The sequence below is a fragment of the Merops nubicus genome, unplaced genomic scaffold (assembly GCF_000691845.1).
Source record: "Merops nubicus isolate BGI_N331 unplaced genomic scaffold, ASM69184v1 scaffold38359, whole genome shotgun sequence".
Taxonomy (NCBI): domain Eukaryota; kingdom Metazoa; phylum Chordata; class Aves; order Coraciiformes; family Meropidae; genus Merops; species Merops nubicus.
The window spans coordinates 19,003-37,458 of NW_008633745.1; the positions used below are offsets into that span (position 1 = coordinate 19,003).

At 39.3% G+C, this 18,456-nt stretch overlaps 1 protein-coding gene across 1 annotated transcript in view; it reads right to left on the bottom strand.

Moving 5' to 3' along the window:
• EP400 (E1A binding protein p400) overlaps positions 1 to 18,452 on the bottom strand; it is a gene marked incomplete at both ends in the record, with an annotated part of 37,448 nt that extends 18,996 nt beyond the window's left edge. The window contains 17 exons of the mRNA XM_008948350.1: positions 117 to 291; positions 820 to 989; positions 1,367 to 1,503; positions 1,953 to 2,130; positions 2,323 to 2,516; positions 3,275 to 3,382; positions 4,584 to 4,673; positions 5,339 to 5,396; positions 6,525 to 6,577; positions 6,851 to 6,929; positions 7,039 to 7,179; positions 8,676 to 8,861; positions 9,594 to 9,899; positions 10,149 to 10,528; positions 11,196 to 11,303; positions 11,726 to 11,813; positions 17,868 to 18,452. Coding sequence (XP_008946598.1) covers positions 117 to 291; positions 820 to 989; positions 1,367 to 1,503; positions 1,953 to 2,130; positions 2,323 to 2,516; positions 3,275 to 3,382; positions 4,584 to 4,673; positions 5,339 to 5,396; positions 6,525 to 6,577; positions 6,851 to 6,929; positions 7,039 to 7,179; positions 8,676 to 8,861; positions 9,594 to 9,899; positions 10,149 to 10,528; positions 11,196 to 11,303; positions 11,726 to 11,813; positions 17,868 to 18,452 — 3,036 coding nt within the window. The remainder of the gene's footprint in view (positions 1 to 116; positions 292 to 819; positions 990 to 1,366; positions 1,504 to 1,952; positions 2,131 to 2,322; positions 2,517 to 3,274; positions 3,383 to 4,583; positions 4,674 to 5,338; positions 5,397 to 6,524; positions 6,578 to 6,850; positions 6,930 to 7,038; positions 7,180 to 8,675; positions 8,862 to 9,593; positions 9,900 to 10,148; positions 10,529 to 11,195; positions 11,304 to 11,725; positions 11,814 to 17,867) is intronic.
• Between the last annotated feature and the right edge of the window lie 4 nt (positions 18,453 to 18,456).

Consider the following 18,456-nt stretch of genomic DNA (forward strand, 5'->3'; position numbering starts at 1 on the left):
AAAAGGCTAGAAATTTCAAACTGAACCACAACTTTTTATGTCTTTTTTTTTTTTTTTTTTTCCCCTGAACAGCTTAACTATTGTAATAGGACAGATGAGAAAAAAAGACAACATACTCTGTGTAACCTGATGACCAGTTTATGGCAATAATCCTGGTTCTCCTCATTAGCTGCTTTTACTGGAAAATCTAGATAAGGTCTGGAAATTCCCGGGATCAGAAAATGTACCATGGTCCACAACTCCATCAATGTGTTATGCAACGGAGTGTCTATCAGAAGCAAACGATGCTGGCTGTGAATAACAAAATGAGATTTTTAATCAATAAAGCATTTAGCTGGTATCATTACAAAAAGGACAACAATATTCAAACACTCTTTACTGTACTGTAGGTACTACAGTACTGTAGGTTCTTCTCTACTGTACTGTACTTTTTCTCTACTGTACTGTAGGTTTTTCATATACACAAAAGAAATAAGTAGTACTAAGAGAATTAAATCTCGGATGAGTTATCTTTTTAATCCTGAATATACCAACAAACTAGCTTCCTCATTGCAGAGTATCAGACCATGCAAGGGGAACTGTTTAGGAACACAGGGTATCAAAAAAGAATTATAGTGTTCTAACAGTGGCAGCAAAAAGATCCTGAGCATGTCACTGAATCCTGATTATTTCACTTAAAGGCAACCTCTGTAGGTGCGTGTTGCAAGGAATTTTGGCAGACCAAATCAAGAGGTTTTCTATCAGTTCTCTGTGAAGAACTCTGTGACATGAAGAGTGAAAAACCCACTGCCAGCAGGAAAACAATTCTCTGCCCCATACCTGCGGAGACTGAAAAGTGCCTCCCAGTGTTTTTCAGTCATGTTCTTTATTTGTTGCATCTCATCTACTATTAAGTATTTCCATCGCATTTTCATAAATGCTGTGTGGCCTTTGAACAGCTGTTTGTAGGAAGTGATACACACATTGAAGCTGTTGGGTTCTGTCCATTCCTACAGAAAAGGAAGGAGAGAGATGAGACAGAAAAGTGAAGGCAGATCTCTCAAGTACCTTACAACCAGCTGTTTCTTCACTAAAACAGAAAGATGCTATGACCCAAAGCATTCCAAAAGACAGCCTTGATCTTTGAATGATAGTCAGTTCAGAAAGCAGATGAAGTATCACATATATTGCTCAATACCCAGGAGTTCCAAAAATGCCTTTGACAATCTAGAACCGTTAGGTGTGATTCTCTTTGTAAACCAACCTGTAGTGTTAAAAACTTCTCATATCCCATGAGGATGTAAGGAACATATCGATAAATGCAGGTTAAAGGTCTTGCTATCTAAAATGCTAGATACACCAGTGTAGGAGTTTTAAAACACAGTACCTGTCTTTTTGCCCTAAGTTCCCTTTGGCTGCCAAAATAGAGAAGTATTTTCAAGCCCGGGCACCAACGTTTCAATTCCAGCTCCCATTTCAGGATGTTACAGCTCCGTACAACAACAAGGTGAGGGCCCCAATTACCTACAAAAAGGCAAACATAGCATTTAACAGTAGAAAAAGACTCCTGACAGTTCCTCTGGCTTACATTCTCCCCTGATTTTTTATGGGCAGTCCACTATATTAATCATCCAATAACAACAAACAGAGGTATCTATTCTTTACTACTTTTCAGACCTCAAGTACTTCTCTTGCACCTAATACCTCTTTTTCCCTTAACTACATCAACTGTTTGAATAAGAGATACTACCTCCAGAACAAGCTTTATCTTACTTATATTCTTAAACCAGTTTACTTGTTACAAAGGCACCCCTATGTCACACAATCTAAAAAAGTTTTTCTGACATTACCTTGCTCTGTGCGTTAACTAAAGTCTGATATGGTTCAATGTCAAAAAATGTGACCCTAGGCTCACAAGGATAATGCTGGCCCAGTACCTGTCTAAAAGAAAAGTGTTAGGCCAATGGACTTACCTTCATTACAAGCCAAGTGGGCAAAAAAGGCAATAATCTGTACTGTTTTTCCAAGCCCAGCCTCGTCTGCCAGAATGCCATTAAGATTCTTCCTGTAGAGCTTTGCCAGCCAATCCAGCCCAATCTTCTGGTATTCTCTGAGAGGCCCGTACAGCAGTGATGGAGTATTGTATTTTATCTGCAATGTGAATGAGTTGACACTTTTTTGTCTGAGTCAAATTCACAGAGCATGGCATAAAGCATAACCATTCTTTAGCTCAGTAACAAGAAAATATTTATTGTAGTTTGTTGCTAAAAACTGCAAATTCTTGAAAAAAAGCATTTTTTCTGTAAAAGTAAGGAGACAGTAGCAGAAAACAGGGAGCCTTACCGCTGTTGTTATCCTAGAGCTGCCTTTAGGTAACAGCATCTCTGCTGCAGCAGCAACTTCTGCTATGTCTCGCATATGCTTCTTTGGAGGACTTGATCTGTCTATACCCTTGTACTGGTCAATGCTGAGAAGTGAGTCTATGAGGACAACTTCCTTCTGAGGGCTTTCCCTATCAGAGATATGATCTTCCATTTCTATAAAAGAGAAAAATCACATTGGCATTTAAAATCAAGTAGTGATTACACAAAGGAATTGAGATGGCTGGAATCCAGACAGGAGTCTCAAAGGAGGAAGCTAACTTTTAAAAACAGTTCTATGCTTTTCAGACTAGTCAAGCTAAAATGCAAATAGCACAAGCTCAGGATCAAATACATGTTCTGGACATTCACACTAGGTAGGCTAACATGACCATTAGCTTTTCACAGCTTCTACAGGGGTCCTCTCATACTACTTTAAACCTATCCTCAAATGTGTAATTCTATCATCACATTAGCACAGAGCAGATGGCAACTGTGTAGTAACAGCTAGCTGTGAAGTGTGCTGATCAATTCAGTACACAGAGGCTCTTCTTTGGCTCACTATTGTTCCTGAGAATCTCACACATCTCGACCTTAAGACAGGCAAACACTACCCTCTTTCCATAAACAGAGAAATTAAAAAAAAAAGCAAGATATTCTTCACAGACTATTATCCAAAAATATTTAGTAATTACAGAAATAAATCTTATTTTTGTAATGATCATTCCAAATGCTTAGCAAGAAAGCCACTGTACTTTCCATTCATTCAAGTATATAACATTCTTATTCACTTAAAAAAGAAAGATTTTAAATGTAATTCACTCCATATTTGTTTTCTCCTAGTATAAACTGTCTTTTAACAGACAACTGGAAAGCCCATTAACTTAGTACACCTTGGAAGTCAGCACAACTTCTTCTGAACAAAAGTAATTTACCTTCCTCACTGCTATCCTCTTCACTGTCAGGCTTTGGCTGGGGCCAGTGGAAATTTTCTGCAAAGGCACCTTCATACATCTTTAGTAAATCTTCCAGAGGCAATTCAGCTGAAGGCCATTAAAGGATGTAAGGTTAAAAACATCAAAACTTGTAGCAATCAATACCATTGTCTATAATCTCATAACATTCTTCATAACTGTATAAAGCCAGTTCTCTAATTAGAAATTAATTGAACAGGTAACCATTAGGTGGATGATGGCACTATTTATTTAATGACCTCAATTACAGACAACACTTGACCTTACACCAAGGTGTTTGCTCACCCAGCTTGCTCTTTATTACCAACCCACCATAAAAACCAACAGTAAATCACTGGTTGGGGAGCTAGGAGCATCAAATCCAGCCAAGTGGTTGGAAGACACTCAAGACTTCAAAGTTTCAAAACTGAGCTGTACCTCAGTCCTGCTCAACAGCATCTCCATGATCCCTTTCTGGCCCATTGACACAGGAATGTGCATGCTGGCAGTGGCCAATCAATCAGGGAACATCCTCATTAGGAACTTGGCTGACTGGCCAAGAGTTCTAATCCCTCCAACTGGCTACCTGGCTGCAGCCACTAAGCTGCCAAACAGACAGATTTGGGAAGTGCCTATTAACTGCCAGGCAGGCTTAGCGTAACGGGAAGCTTGCCTCTCAAAATCAGTGAGGTTTTCACCACAAGAAGTGAAAGGATCCCTAGGGGATACGTTGCATACATCAAGCTCAGCATAGCAGTTATTGTTAGGTTGCTAATGAGAGAGCTGACATCCACAGCACTGTCCCTGAAAGCCCCTCATTCTTAAGTATTTACAGCCCCCTCAAGATCAGCACTTCAGAGCCCTTTCAGACTTAGGTGGATCACAAAACCCTTTTGAGACACTCAAAAGAGCTCAAGATAAAATGTTCATGTTAGACCCGCCACACTTCTGGTTTTAGGTATTTATCATGCACTTCTACAACTTAGGTTGAGTCCTTTGGTGTGAGGTTTCCAAGAAATGAAATGCTTCAGTAGAGAAGTACTTTTTGTCAAGCTACCTTGTGTAATAATTAGTGAAGTATACAGACCACTTTATAAAGTACAGATGTCCATCCTCACCCCATAAACTAATGACACCTTTCCAAACAGAAAAATATAAATATGGATTACATACTACTGAACATCTGAACACATTCAACTTCTCACCTATAACTCTATGTACAGAGTAACTGCTGCATGTTTTCATCTGTTGTTTCAGAACCCACCACAGAAGAATCAAGCTCCGTGCCTACCTTCTTTGGCTAGATTAGACAACTCAGTCTGATGGTTTACGTTTCCTTCTTTAGCTTCTTGTTCTTCAATTGTTTCTTCTTCATCTTCAACTAAAACAAAACCAAATGTTAATCTTGGAATCAAATCACACAGTAATTCATAGGGAGTTTGTAATTATATAAACCTGAATTGTACTAGGATGGAATATTATGTTAGCAGGGTTCAAAAAAAAAATGAGACATGCATGGAAAACAAGAAAATCTGAAAGTAGCTATACATAGAACTTAAAGAAAAGCAGAGAAACACTTCTGCCTCAGGACAGAAGGCAGTCTTGAACTGTTAAGTGCTGGCTGACAATGGCTCACCAGAGACAGGCTATTCTGTAGCTTTAAACTAGGAATTTTCTTTGTCAGAAACATGACACAGATATCATCACAGGAAAGGTACTAAAGTAGATGGGACATGCTGACTGAAATCCTCAAAAGAAATATAATCACTAGTAAGGTTTGAGAATAAGGACAGAAAGAAAAAAAAAAAACAACGATGGCAGTGTGTTTTCAAGGAAAATTTTACTTCCAAATTTTCACTGAAGGTCTTTTAAGGAAAATTTACCATCTGATTGACTGATCTCTCTAAGAAGTGGAAGAAGGCTGGTATTTGGTTTGTGAAAAGCATTGCATCCATGCAGTAACAGACTGAAAACCTGTGGTTTCAGGATTTTAATATCCAAGTTGGGTATCATGTTACAGATGCACAATTCTGAAAACCAACCTACCTTCCTCATCAGTCAAAGACGTGCTTGCCTTTCTTTTTCTTCCAGATGATGAAGAACCCTAGCATTAAATAATTAAAATATTTTAAATCATAGAAAACCAATTTAGGGAGGGTTTTTTTGTTTGTTTGTTTGTTTGTTTTAAGGAAGTAAAAAGAATCTTGCAGTCAAACAGCATTTGCTAGTAGACACTTAATGCCTGTTAGCACTTTCCTTGTCACACAAAAACAGATACTCTGCTCCTGCACTGAAAGTAGCAATCAGTGCAATCAGCCACTTCAAGTGTTGGTGCTTCAAATGACTGGGGTCTGGCTGTGGCACAGAGCTGCAGGTACAGTCCTTTCCCAACAAACATTATTGAGGCACAAAACTCTTACCCTGGTTGGAATCAAGGACTAAATTTTCACTATTCAATCAAAAAGGAATACAGCACAGGCTTACAACTGTTTGCTCGCAGCTGCTCAGCACACTCTGCAGTATGGTTTAGCCTGTGGAAATGAACACTCCCAGACAGTGCTAGGCCAGCCTGGCTGCTAACACATGCTAAAGCTTGTTCCTAACAGGGAATTGGGATGCAGGCATTCTGCTTGGTGAAAGAGGAGCATTTCAGCTTGTGGGCATCAGCTGTGCCACACCAGATGGCTCAGGGTCTCAGAACAATCCCTCGTCCATTTTTTTTTCCAACTGCACAGATTTAGCCAAGAAGCCCTAGCACATACTTCATCTAGGGCAAAAGATTTTTAAGTTTCATTCAGTTTGATCCATTCTGTAACATACACCTTCATCTTTCAGTAGACAAATCACCACTGAACAGCTGAAAACGTGCTTTCAGGCCCCACAGAACAGTAGATGAAACCCCTGTCCAAAATGAAGTCTGGCAACTAATTTGTACATATTTTCTGTCTTCCAGTCTTAGAATGAATGATGCAAAGCAACTGACAAAGTATCAGTTCTTCCTTTAAAAGACATGTACCAAGCACAATCCACTCCCTTGTTAAAACTTGCAGTTTATAACCAGAAAAAAATGTGTACATGCTGATAAGTACATGTTCAATTGTCAGCAACTACACAGAAATCTGCTTATCATCAATCACCATGTATTTAAGGAAAACATCTCATGTTTATCAAAAATTTTTCATACAGATAGTCAAACTAATTTGATGGGTTTCTAAGAAACAGAAAGACTTACCATTTCACTTTCTTTTTCCAGTAAAAAGTCTTCTGGGAGTTTTGTATCCCTACCTGGAAAATTATTATACTTGATGTATGCATTAATCACTTAGCAACTTTATGTTTATACACAGATTTTTTAAACACATTCTACATAAACCAAGAAATATTATCAAATTCTAGTATAAAACCATAGCAAGACCTGTAATTCATAGTTCACATCTGTTCATAGCCTCTTAGCATCTCATGATTTTATCACCAAGATTAAAATTCACTGAGAGAAATTAGGTAGAACAATAGCATCAGAATTTATACTGGACTTCTTATGAAATGGAGTACAAATACCTTTCCTTGAAATTCGCTTTAAATTCAAAGCTTTTTTCCTTTTCTCTTGAAATTCAATCTGCAGTTTTATTTCAACAACCTGAAATGTAAATCAAGTCTAATAAAGCACTTAGATTTTACAAATAAATTACTGAAGGTTAAAAAAACCCAGCACAACTTGCATAAGTATTAAGAAGTTGGTACTTTACCTGTTCAATGTTGGACCAGAAGTATTCTATTTCCCTAGCAATTGATGCAGCAATTCTCCTCAGTTTGTTTTGTTCCTCCCTTTTAGCTCGCTCTTCATCAAGTTTCTTTTCTTCATGGTAACGAGCCACAGTTCTTACCATCTAAATACCATGAGAGATGCTGAATTAGGTCACCTCAAAACACACATCTTTGCTTTTCTTAACAGAGGTTCGGAGCAGCTAGGTGTTGGCCATAGCTCTACACACAAGGCACTTACCTCTAGTATTTCTAATTCTTACCATGCCAGTAAAACTACAGGCATGAAACTCAAAGAAAAAAAGAAAATACAAGAACTCTAACTAAGCAATCAAGCAGCAAACTCTTAATTCACTACTTCCTTTCAATCAAAAATTAGAAAGCTACTTAATATTGGCAGCAAACACACAAAAGAAAACTTTCTTTCAGACAGGACATATGAAGTCATAGAAATCACACCATAAAATATCGGAGACCAAAGGAAAAAAGGAGTGCAAGAGTGTACATACATGAGTGAAAGATCAGTAAACAGCTGTTAAAGACTGACTGGACTGCAAGCATTACCTCAGGAGGTCCCTAGAACACTGACTTCCAGAAGTTTCAAGCATACTGCCAGGGAAAGGATCACTTCATATTTGCCCTTCCTGTTTCTCCTGTTCTTAAAAACTTACCATTGGCCACAAATGGACTAAGTGCTTCAAGCCCAGATCTAAATTATATTCGAAATGCAGATCTTTATTTTACAAAATTATACACCCATTTCAATACTTTGCTTATAAGGAAGAATTACTGAGTTTCCATCATTTCAGAATATGCTATAGAAAACAACACAGCAATTTGAACTATTAACCTTCAGTTGCTCTGAAGGTTTACTTCATTACCCCAAACTCATCATAAAAGCATCAAAAGAAGATGCAACGTTGCTAGAATCCATAGAAAATTCTTGCTTATTGTAAATAAACGGATTTTACATATTTCATCTCACACGACCCTAATTTTCATTCCATCACTGACTGAATTATTCCCACTGTGCTGCTCTCTTCCCTTGTGGGAACAGTTCTCTATCATGTTTCCACTGCTCTCCTTAGAACTCCATGGTTTCTGCTTCATCTTTTTCTGAGATTAAGAAAGAAGAATTAGACAGACAACCACACCCAGTGGAAGTTATTTACAAAATTCTGTATTGGCTCTTCATTGAGAGGGAATAAATGATTTCAGCAAGAGGCATGACAGCTGTACTTTTTAAATATGACACAGTGAGCATATTGACTGGTCCCCTAAACAAGCTATTTGATTTCCGGAGGAATGAAATCCACAAAATCCAAAACTACTATTTGCATCCACAATCAATACAATTACCTAGTTTGTTTCAACTGCTAGAATATCCACAGCTAATAACTGGCTTCTGATGTAAATTAAAGATGGCTGCCTTACAGACTCAGACTGATTTGCTTTGGAGGCAACCTTTAAAGGTCATCCAGTCCAACCACCCTGCAGCAAGCACTATATACCCATCACTTCTATCTGGAGAAAAAGATCATTTAAACAGCTTTGGTACCAAGCTGAGTGATACCAAGATCTACTGATCTTAGTTAAAAAAAAATAAATGTTTTTCAAGTACCTTCTTAGCAGTTGCCATCTTCCACTTTCTCTCTTGGGCAAAATCAGTTGCCATCCATTGCATTTCTTCCAGCAAATAATCCCAGTGAGATTTTGGTCTTGGAGCCTCTTGCAGTTTTGGCAGTCGCCTCGGGGACCATAACCCTTCCTTCCTCAGCTCTGCTATCCGCTGATGGATTTGATTTTCCTTAAAAAGAAGTACATATTGTTACAATGATGCTGCAGAATGCACCTAAAATAGTAGCTAAATAGTAAACTAGTAATTGCTCCCACCTCATCAAAATAATTGACAGGAAAAAAAAGATCTGACAGTACAAAATGTGCATTACAGAAATCCAGTCTGAACACTGCATCAATGAAAAAATTACCAGACTAAATACAACTGACAGGTAAAGAAAATCCTAGTACTTCAACCTGTACAACAAGAAGTACTTTGTTAAATAACGGGATAAAAACTGTTCAACTGGGCAGTACTAAAAACAAGTTACAAGACACATGCAAACACAATCAAATCATCCTTTTTTCTTCTATAAATTGAAGAATGCACCTTCATTATTAATAACACTTGAGTCTGTGAAAAAACAAGTTCTCTATGATGTTCCTGTTAAACAAGCAAAACAACACCTCCAGCTAGCTATAAAAATAAGGTTGCGGTCACCACAAATGAGTAGATAGAAACAATACAACAGAAAGAACACAACAGCAGTATGAAGACCATCAAGCAGTCTGCAACTTCTCTGAACACCCACAGAAGCAAAACTCAGTAAGTAAAGCAGACTAAAGAAGACCCAAACCAACAAACAACTCATCCCCATGAAAAAAACCAACACATTTTCATAACTGACACACATTGCTGAGGCTAATTGCTGGCTGGCTGTTAACTGTTCGTAAGTTTGGGGGAAAACCACTGAAATCTTACCAGCTTTACTTGCTCAGCAAGCTTGTCTTGAGAGTTGTCCTGTGGTAACACTGCTGCATTCTGAGCTGGACTTTGTGTTTTAGGTGCTGCTGCTGCTACTGCTAGGCCTGGGGGTTTTGATGCAATAGGAGACAGGGACTTGTTAGTTGCTGGCGAGGTCCTGTTTGCCTGCGCCGGGTACGCGGAGGGCGGCGTCGCGCCCGAGGCAGCTGCTGGCACAACGGATGAGGTAGGTGGGACTGGGTTTGCTGTGAGACGCTGGGAAGTCTGAGCAGGATCTGCAGATGGTCGTGTCAGAGTCACAGTCTGCCCAAGAGACACATGTAGTAGTGATGAGGTCAGGATTCAACACTCTTAAGGCACGCTACAGCAGAACATAATGTACATTTTTTTATTCAATTTCACACCTGCATTTTTATGAGGAAAGGATATAAGTGTCCAGTGGAATTTTAAAAAAAAAACATTAACATTCTTCATATATTTTCAGGAAGATGTTCTTATGATTTTCCTGGGCATTGAAACAAACAGATTTTCACCCCAATAGCATTCACATACCTGTTGCTGTATTGTAGCTTGTGGCTGTGACACTTGGTTTGACGTCTGCCCTTGCACGTGGATTGCTGGCGGCACCTGCTGTTGAAGTGGTGCTGGAAGTGGAGCTGAAGTCAGGGGTACACTTTGAGGCTGGATCTTCACCTGAATCTGAGGCTGAGCCGGAGATTCCACTACCTGTGGCTGCTGCTGTGACAGCTGCAGTGCAGCTGGGAGAGATGTCATGGGGGTGGTGACAGGCTGCAGCCTCCCTGGCAGCTGGGGTGGAGGTGTATGCAGACTGGCTGCGTTCTGCACAGGAGGGCCTTTCGATGGGTCATACTGTTGTTGACTCTGTTTCTGTCCAGTCAGCTGTACAGTTTGAGGAGTGGGAGGCATTCCACCTACAAAGCAAGAGCACAGACGAAATCAAAACGTGCAAAGTTCTTTACTGATGTGAAGAGGAAATCAGCTGCAAACAGACTAATTTGTTACTTACTTTGCCACAAGACACCATCACTTGAAAATACCACATCACAACCACAAAGTAAATCACCATTACAATAAACAACAAAGTATTTCATGCACAGGACTGCAACTAAAATTTGGAGCACAGTAACTATAAAAAACCATGTCATTATGTCTTCTGAGTTTCTTATACATGGAGGAAAAAAAAAAAAAAAAAGATGACCCGTGAGCTAATGGAACTTAATCTAAAATAACAGCATCAAGTCTGAATAGTACTTGGTTCTTAACACATTGACTCTAACGTATTCTAAAGCTTGGCATGACTAATGAATAAAAATGTGTCATGGTGTTGCAAACTAGGAGGTTTCCTTTTCATAAACATTTGGCATCAGCACCTGTGACGTATTTCCATGCCCACATGCACCTCTGGAGCCCGTCACTCAGCTCCTTAAACAAACCAGGCATTGCATACCAAGTATTAATTTACAGGGAGAAGTGTGTGGTGGGACTAGGATCTCGGAAGGCCAGAGCCCAAGTTTCTAGTCCCATCACTAACATCTCCTTGTTAAATTAATGTGCAGTTGGCATGTGGTGACACAGTACCTTGTGCCGTTGGCATTAGCTGTTGAAGAGGAACTCCTGAAGCCACACCCGGGTGCTGAAAAACCATCCCATGACGGCCCACTTCAATTCGTGGTCTCTTAGACGAATCTGTGATATTCAAATTCCATTTATGGCATGGTATAATGGAATGGGTTTAATTTTACAAAGCAAACTACTACACATGATTCCAACATCAGCTCAGAAAGCTACGACTACTAGACATGTGTAGCATTTATGAAGAACATGCTCCACGGGCAGTGTCTCTTTAACTTCCAAGTTGGCCATCTCCAATCTTCTCAGCCAGAACAATCAACCTAACAATGTCTCCATGCCTGCCAAATCCAGTCCTATATATTGTGAGTGGAGTGCACTCTTCACACAGCACCATTCACAACAGATAGTCCTGAGGATCTGGCAGTTCCCGAGGTGAGGCAAAACTGTATTTCAAGAGGTACAGAACAGTGGGCTCCATTAACTGTTTGGGAAAAAAACAAAAAGAACCAAAGTGAAATTCTGTCTGCAGAACGTACCTGCTGGTGCAAGTGCCTGCTGTCTCTTAAAAGCTTCAATCTCTATGGTGTTCACAGTCCCCGTTACTGCAGTCCCTGTATGGGTTTGCTATTGGAAAAAGAAAACAAATCACAAACATTCAATCTGTAGATACTCTGCCACCAGGGTGTAACTTACAAACGGCTCTAAAGAGGCCAGCACAGAACAAAACCTCCACAATGGCTGCACAAGGAAGAAAACAAGACTCATCCCATATCTGCTACAAGTTTTAGGTGTCCATTACGTACAGATGCTCTTCGTCGAGTTTAAATTTTAAAACAGTAGCTAAACTGATGAAGTTGCTTATATCTGATACAAGTCTACATTTTTCAAAAAGTGATACCAAACCCAAGAGAAAGGAATACAAAATAAACTTGCCCAATATTCTTTTTTTTTTGTTTGTTAAATAAGTAGAAATTGTCATTAGTGTATCAGCATTCATGATTTGCATAATGCTACAATGAAGTCAAAAATTATGTACTCATACAGTATATAGCTGCAATAAAAAGCTGACAGGACAAAAATTAAATGTGACTTCATTATAAGGTTAATTAGAAGTGAAATCAGATGAGGTAAGAGAATTTATGCATAAAGCATATCATGACCAGTAAGACACAAAAGTAAGGAATGAGAGTCCATACATTGCTGAAAGCTAATCCTCTCTGCTCAGTGTGAAACATCAGTGACACACGAATTAACTCTCATCCTGAAGCCAGTTTAAGCTTTCTTCAGTCTCCACCACTGTCAGTCTCAGGATCCAGCTCCACGAGCAAAGTGAGTACCATGAAGGAACACAATGAGGAGAAACACAGCATTGCCTCTAAGGCTAATGTGACATCAGAGCTCATCACAAATTGCTGGATATTTTGTCTGAAGTTAAACATCACACAAATCTGAATTAACAAGCCTGGAAGAGCACTACTGATATTGAGATGCAGAAGAAATCACCAGGGTTTGATTGAGCAAGTTGCAGTTCAGCTTCAGTGACATTACACAGCATGTTAGAACTTTATTTTTAAATTACTACATTTAGTATTGGCAATGATGGCAGAAAATATATCCCACATGATACCTTCAGCATCAAACTCAGATGTCAGACTCGGGTATCAGATCATTGAGGCAAACAGCTTTGGGTATATGATGATTTCTGTGTTCTTTGGGTGTTTGTGGAAGCCAAATTCCTTCCAGTGAGTTTCCAAGTCATATTTTTAAATTCCCCTCAATATTTAGCCTCAATATTTATATAACAAATATTCTGCTATGAAACTTAATATAAGAAAAATAAGGGCTACCCCAAGAAAGGTCTTAAGTGATTGTGTCCAAAATTACAAGCACAGACTTTAGGTATGGCAGCCTCTGCATCCTAGAAAACGAGTTCATGTAGCACTCAGTTGCTCCCACTACAACTTTCTGACAGTGAGAGCCTTTGCCATATTGATCTACAGTAGGAGTTTGCAAATGTAGATCAATATTGCCATATTGATCTACAGTAGGAGTTTGCAAATGTAGATCAATATTGCCATATTGAACTACAGTAGGGGTTTGCAAAAAAAAAAAAAAACCACATAGCAAAACCAGCAATTTCCCAAAAGAATCTTCTAGTTTATTCACAAGTCTTTTCTTCAATGATTTTTAACAGAAATTCTACCAACGTAAATCAAGCCTAAGGAAGTAAACACCAGTCTATATTGAAATAAACCAATTCATCAAATGTTATTAATAAACATAACTGTCATCTACCATGACAGGCTTTCAAACACCCCTTTTTGAGCTGAATATAACCCATGTCACTCAGATTCTATCAATAGCTAAGAATTAATAACATTTAATCTCTTTGCTGCCGTGAGGGCATTTGTGACCACTCTAAATATAGCTATAGCCTTAAGAGATGAATTTTGGTTTTAAGAATCTGACTCATACTCATCCCTAATCATCATGGTCCACTCCATCTCACATTCAGCATGGATTAAGTTTTCAAACGTTTCTCTCCTCACAAGGCAGCCATGCAGTGTATTCACATCCAACAGCCAGTGTCTGCCAGAGCATCACAAACATTTACAGAATTTTCAAAATAAGCCACAAAAACCTGTTTTGTACAATAGTCCTGAGTTAATTAATAAACTCATCTTATGTCCAGTTTGCTTCAAGTGCTTCCTGGGACATCAGTTTAAGAAAGCATGTTCCCCACACTCTGCTTCAAATGCCATTTATTTACCTGATCCCTCAGCCTGATGATCTCTTACTCTGGGTGATTCCCTCTCACAGTTTCAGGCTGCTTCTCTACCTTAGGATTCCTGCCTGACAATTCCTTAGGAGTGTGCCTCCCAGCTGTCTGCATTATCATCACGTAATTTGGGCCAGATGCTTCAAAGGGCAGGGATGTCTTTATAAATTGCAGTCACACACCACTAATATTAGACTAAAACTCTCCTAACTTTAATTAAAGCAATGTAGTCCTCCAGAGGTCATGATTATGCAGCACACCCACAACAATCATTCTGAGTGCTGCACTTATGCACTTAAATTTAAATGATGTTGCTGACTGGGACACATTATTTCTCTATAAACAGTTACAAAGAGAAAGGCTGATGGAAAGAGGTAATACTTTCTGTTAACAGATTGTGCTAAAATGTAGTATCACAATTACAGTTTTGCACATTTTTAGCATGTACCTGCTAGTTCCTCTGACACAGGTCTGAAATGGTAAGAGACTTTCAAAGCACTTCATCACTGCTGTAGTTAGCTTGATGCTAACCTAACCTCTCTAATAAATAACCTGATACAATATTACAGACTTTAAACAGCTCAGATGAAGCCTGGCTACCTAAGGAGACTTTGAAGACATGCCAGTACTGGCCACAGTGAAGAGCTCCCAGGTCAAGCCCCTTCACTGTGCAACTCATTTGTAACCTATCCCAGTGAACATCCCTTTTGCTAGGCACAGGGACACAACCCACTTTACGTTTCATTTAACTCTCCTTTTTCCAAAACCTAGATGAAGGCAGCACAGCCTGTACAGCTTCCTTGGTACAGCAGAGGAATTCACCCCCTAACATCTCCTAAGCACATATAATGGAGCTAGAAGGCAAATATTTCAGTTGCAGAGGAATTTGGGTATATTACTTCTCAAGGTACGTAAGCAATGATGTCTGGGTAACACAGACTTGAAAGTAGCTGCATAAACCCATCCTAGCCTGAATTTAAAAGTTATATCACCACTGATCCACAAAAACGTTAACTGAATATCACATATATTTCTTTATTTTGTTCAGTATTCCCTCATGGAAAAAAAAATAAGTAAAAAAGGACTTATATAATAAAAACAAGCACTTCAGTGTCTTCTTCCCAACATTTAAGGCAGAGCTAATGGAAAGCAGTTAGTTATTTTAAAAAAAATTATGTCAGAGAGTTATTAGTGTTGTTTAAAACATTTCAGGGAAGGCAAATCCAAAACCTTCTGTAGCCATACTCAAAACCTTTAATAGATAAGGGAAAAAAAGAAAAGAAATTTAGAAGAAATCCACAATTACAACGCCACAGACAAAAGAAACCATATTATCACTATGCAGAATGCACAAATGAACCAAATGCATTAGGGAAACAAAAGACAAACAAACCAAAGTGAAAACATTCAAGCTGAAAGTTAATGAAATAAGCCAGCAACCTGGAGACAAAGATTTAACTTCCTCAAGGCTTCATTAATACTGATGCATTCAAAGATTGCAAAGGGTTTTCTTTTTTTGTTTTGTTCAGATGATAAGGGATGGGCTCTTGGGAAAATTCTAATTCAGCTAAGAAATATCAAATCTGAATGAAGAAAAAAAATCTGGGATGAAACTACATTTTAGAACCATTGAAAAGTACCTGAAATGGTTGCTGCTGGGATGAAAAAGCAGCAGAAACATTTGGAGGAAGCTGGGTTGCTATAGCGACAGGAGTACCAGTCTGCCCATCCTTTCCTGTCACAACCTTTACCTGAGAGAAATATTTTGGGAAAAAAACAAAGAAGGGAGAATCATTTTCTTTTTAAAAGTTTTTGTTTTTTTCTTTTTCTTTTTTGAACTGTTCAACACACTCGTTTTGCACCGATGGCACCTCACTGAAGAGGGGATGGTAACTAAACCACCACCAGTGCAGCTTGGTTTGAGCCCAGGCTGTTCAGGAGAGTTCTGTCTCACTTTTAATAGCAGAACAGGATACAGCCTTGACTAGTCATAGTCACTTCTCATCACTGGAAACCTTCTCGTAAATTCAGTTAGCAGAAGAGTGTGTTTTAAATTTAATGATTGCTGCTCCTAACGGACAACAAATTAGCATGACAGACAGTTTGAACTTAAGAGAGCTCCAACATTTATTTAAGCCATGAGCACAGCCACCATTCGCTCTCCCCTTGAGTCCCCAAAGTGCTCAACCTTTCCAGGCAAGGGATGAAGCGCGTTGCTTTAGCAGAAAGTGGTAAAGAAGGGGGAGGGGGAAATAAAAGAGAAGACAAAAAAATACAAAGAAAGAACATACTCAAAAGATGTCTTAAATCTTTCAAAAGGATTCATCATTTGAAAACACAGAAAGACTTCAGCTGTTGCACAAGGCAAAACTCTCCAGCAGTTAAACGCACAAGCAGCTTTCACAAACAGAAGATGTTCCACCACAGAAGGTGAAGTTCAGCAAATCCCAGACCCAAAAGACCAAGAGGTAGAGCCTCAACTCATGTCAGCTGTAGTAGTACCCCTGACTTCAGTCAACCTACACAATTTACACCCAAAGAGCTCTCAAAATGTGGGTTAAAAATACCTGGTATGTCAGCTGACAAACACGCAACCCAACAAGGTCACCTAAACAATTTGACAAAATACAAACTAGGTGAAAAAAATATTGTATATCTGTTGTATATCTATTGTTAATAAATTACTATAACACGCTAACTTTTAACTTAATCTATACAGAAAGAAATGATTCTTTCAAAATTATCAATAACTATGCCAAGCAGAAACACATTCTTCCTAATCAAGAAGTTTAGACCATAAAGCAAGGAACAAATTAAACTTCATCTATTATACTGTTAAAATTTGCCACAAATTCCAACTGAAGATACAATCACTAATGACTCACACCTAAGAGAGTCATCAGTTTCCAATGAAGACACTAATTCCTAATAGAAATTTCAAAGCAATACAAGTTTCTTCACATTAGAGGTTTTGTTGGTTCTTTACAAACTGGCAGCTATGTACCCATATTTTTGCAAATTTGAAAAGGTATTTATGAGTGATCTACCCTGTTGCAACCACTTTGTCATGGTAGGCTTGCAGGTGGGCTCTCTCTGCACAAGACAGGCACTGCTCCAGCACCCACCAGATGTTGCAGGTCCAGAGCTCCACAAATGGGTATGAACGTGCAGGAAAAGCTGCACAGCACCTGTGGCAAGCACACTTCAAGTCCTTTGCCATTAATAACAGTGAATTCAAGTGAGTTAAATAACAAAGTTAACTTCTTAATGTCCAGTCTATAGGTGCTATTTGTTTCATCATTTAGACAGCAAGACAGGCACAGAGCTCTGGGACTGCCTGAGGAACCTGGCTCCTTACTATGGACCCATATCCACTACAATTCACATGTTCTCTCTGAGTAATTAGATTAATTCACATTCTTTGTTGGCCACAGCAACAACTTTAATATCTACGGTTAGAAGTTGTATGAGTCAAATAAAGGTTAACCTTTTATAAGCCTTTCAGCTCATTAGTTTCTGGTTTGTGCAAGTCTAGTAAGTGAAATTTTATCTGATTCCTACTCATATTCATTCTGATAGCTTAAAACAGCTTCCACACCAATGCCATCTTTACTCGTGTGCTGGCTGACACACTAGCTAGGACAGGGAAAGCTCCTTTCACCTCTCTGCTCTTTTCCTTTAAGTACATCCATCTAACGGCACGCTCAAGCTGACCTGTTGAACCACACTACCCAGCAGAACTGCATTCCCTCAGGCCAGCTGCTGAAAGAAAAGCTGCCGTACTTCATCAAGTCAAAATGATTTTTCAGATACTGTCCCATTCTCTAACACTTCACAATCCAGGTGCCACGACTTCATCTACAATTTTATTCCAAAACAGTAACCAACAGATGTCTTACCTCATCATTGATGACCTCAGATTGTTCTTCCTCCTCTTCCTCTTCCAGATCCAGGTCATTTTGCCTCAGGTACGCTTGCAGTGGAACACAATGCTTCTTCTTAAAAGCTAAAAAGTCCATCATATTCCCTTGAAGATGTTGTAGGAAAAACAGTTCAATCAAACATTCCTTAAAAGTTTCCCTAAGAATTTCCATCTGTTTGTGGTGATGATCCAAACACTGTTTTCTCATTTGAGCAGTCTCTTGGTTGGCAGGAGGAATCTCCTCCAGTTTTTTGGGTTGTTTTTTCACTGCCGTATTAACCGTAGGAGCGAGCGGAAGACTGGAGAGCCCCTGCGGTACCGTGGCCCGGGAAGGACTCGTGGGAGGAGGTGGTGATGTCATTCCAAAGGCGCCAGCTCCTCCAACTCCCGCTATCAATCCCCCAGAAGTCCTGTCATAGCCAATGGGTCTACCCAGCTGCTGCCCTTGAAGCACTTGCTGCTGCTGCTGCATCAGCTGCCCTTGGATAATATTGCTGATTTGGGGTGGCAAGCTGGTCGTCGTAATATGGCCCGGGCTGGTCAGCGACTGCATATTTGCTCCGCTA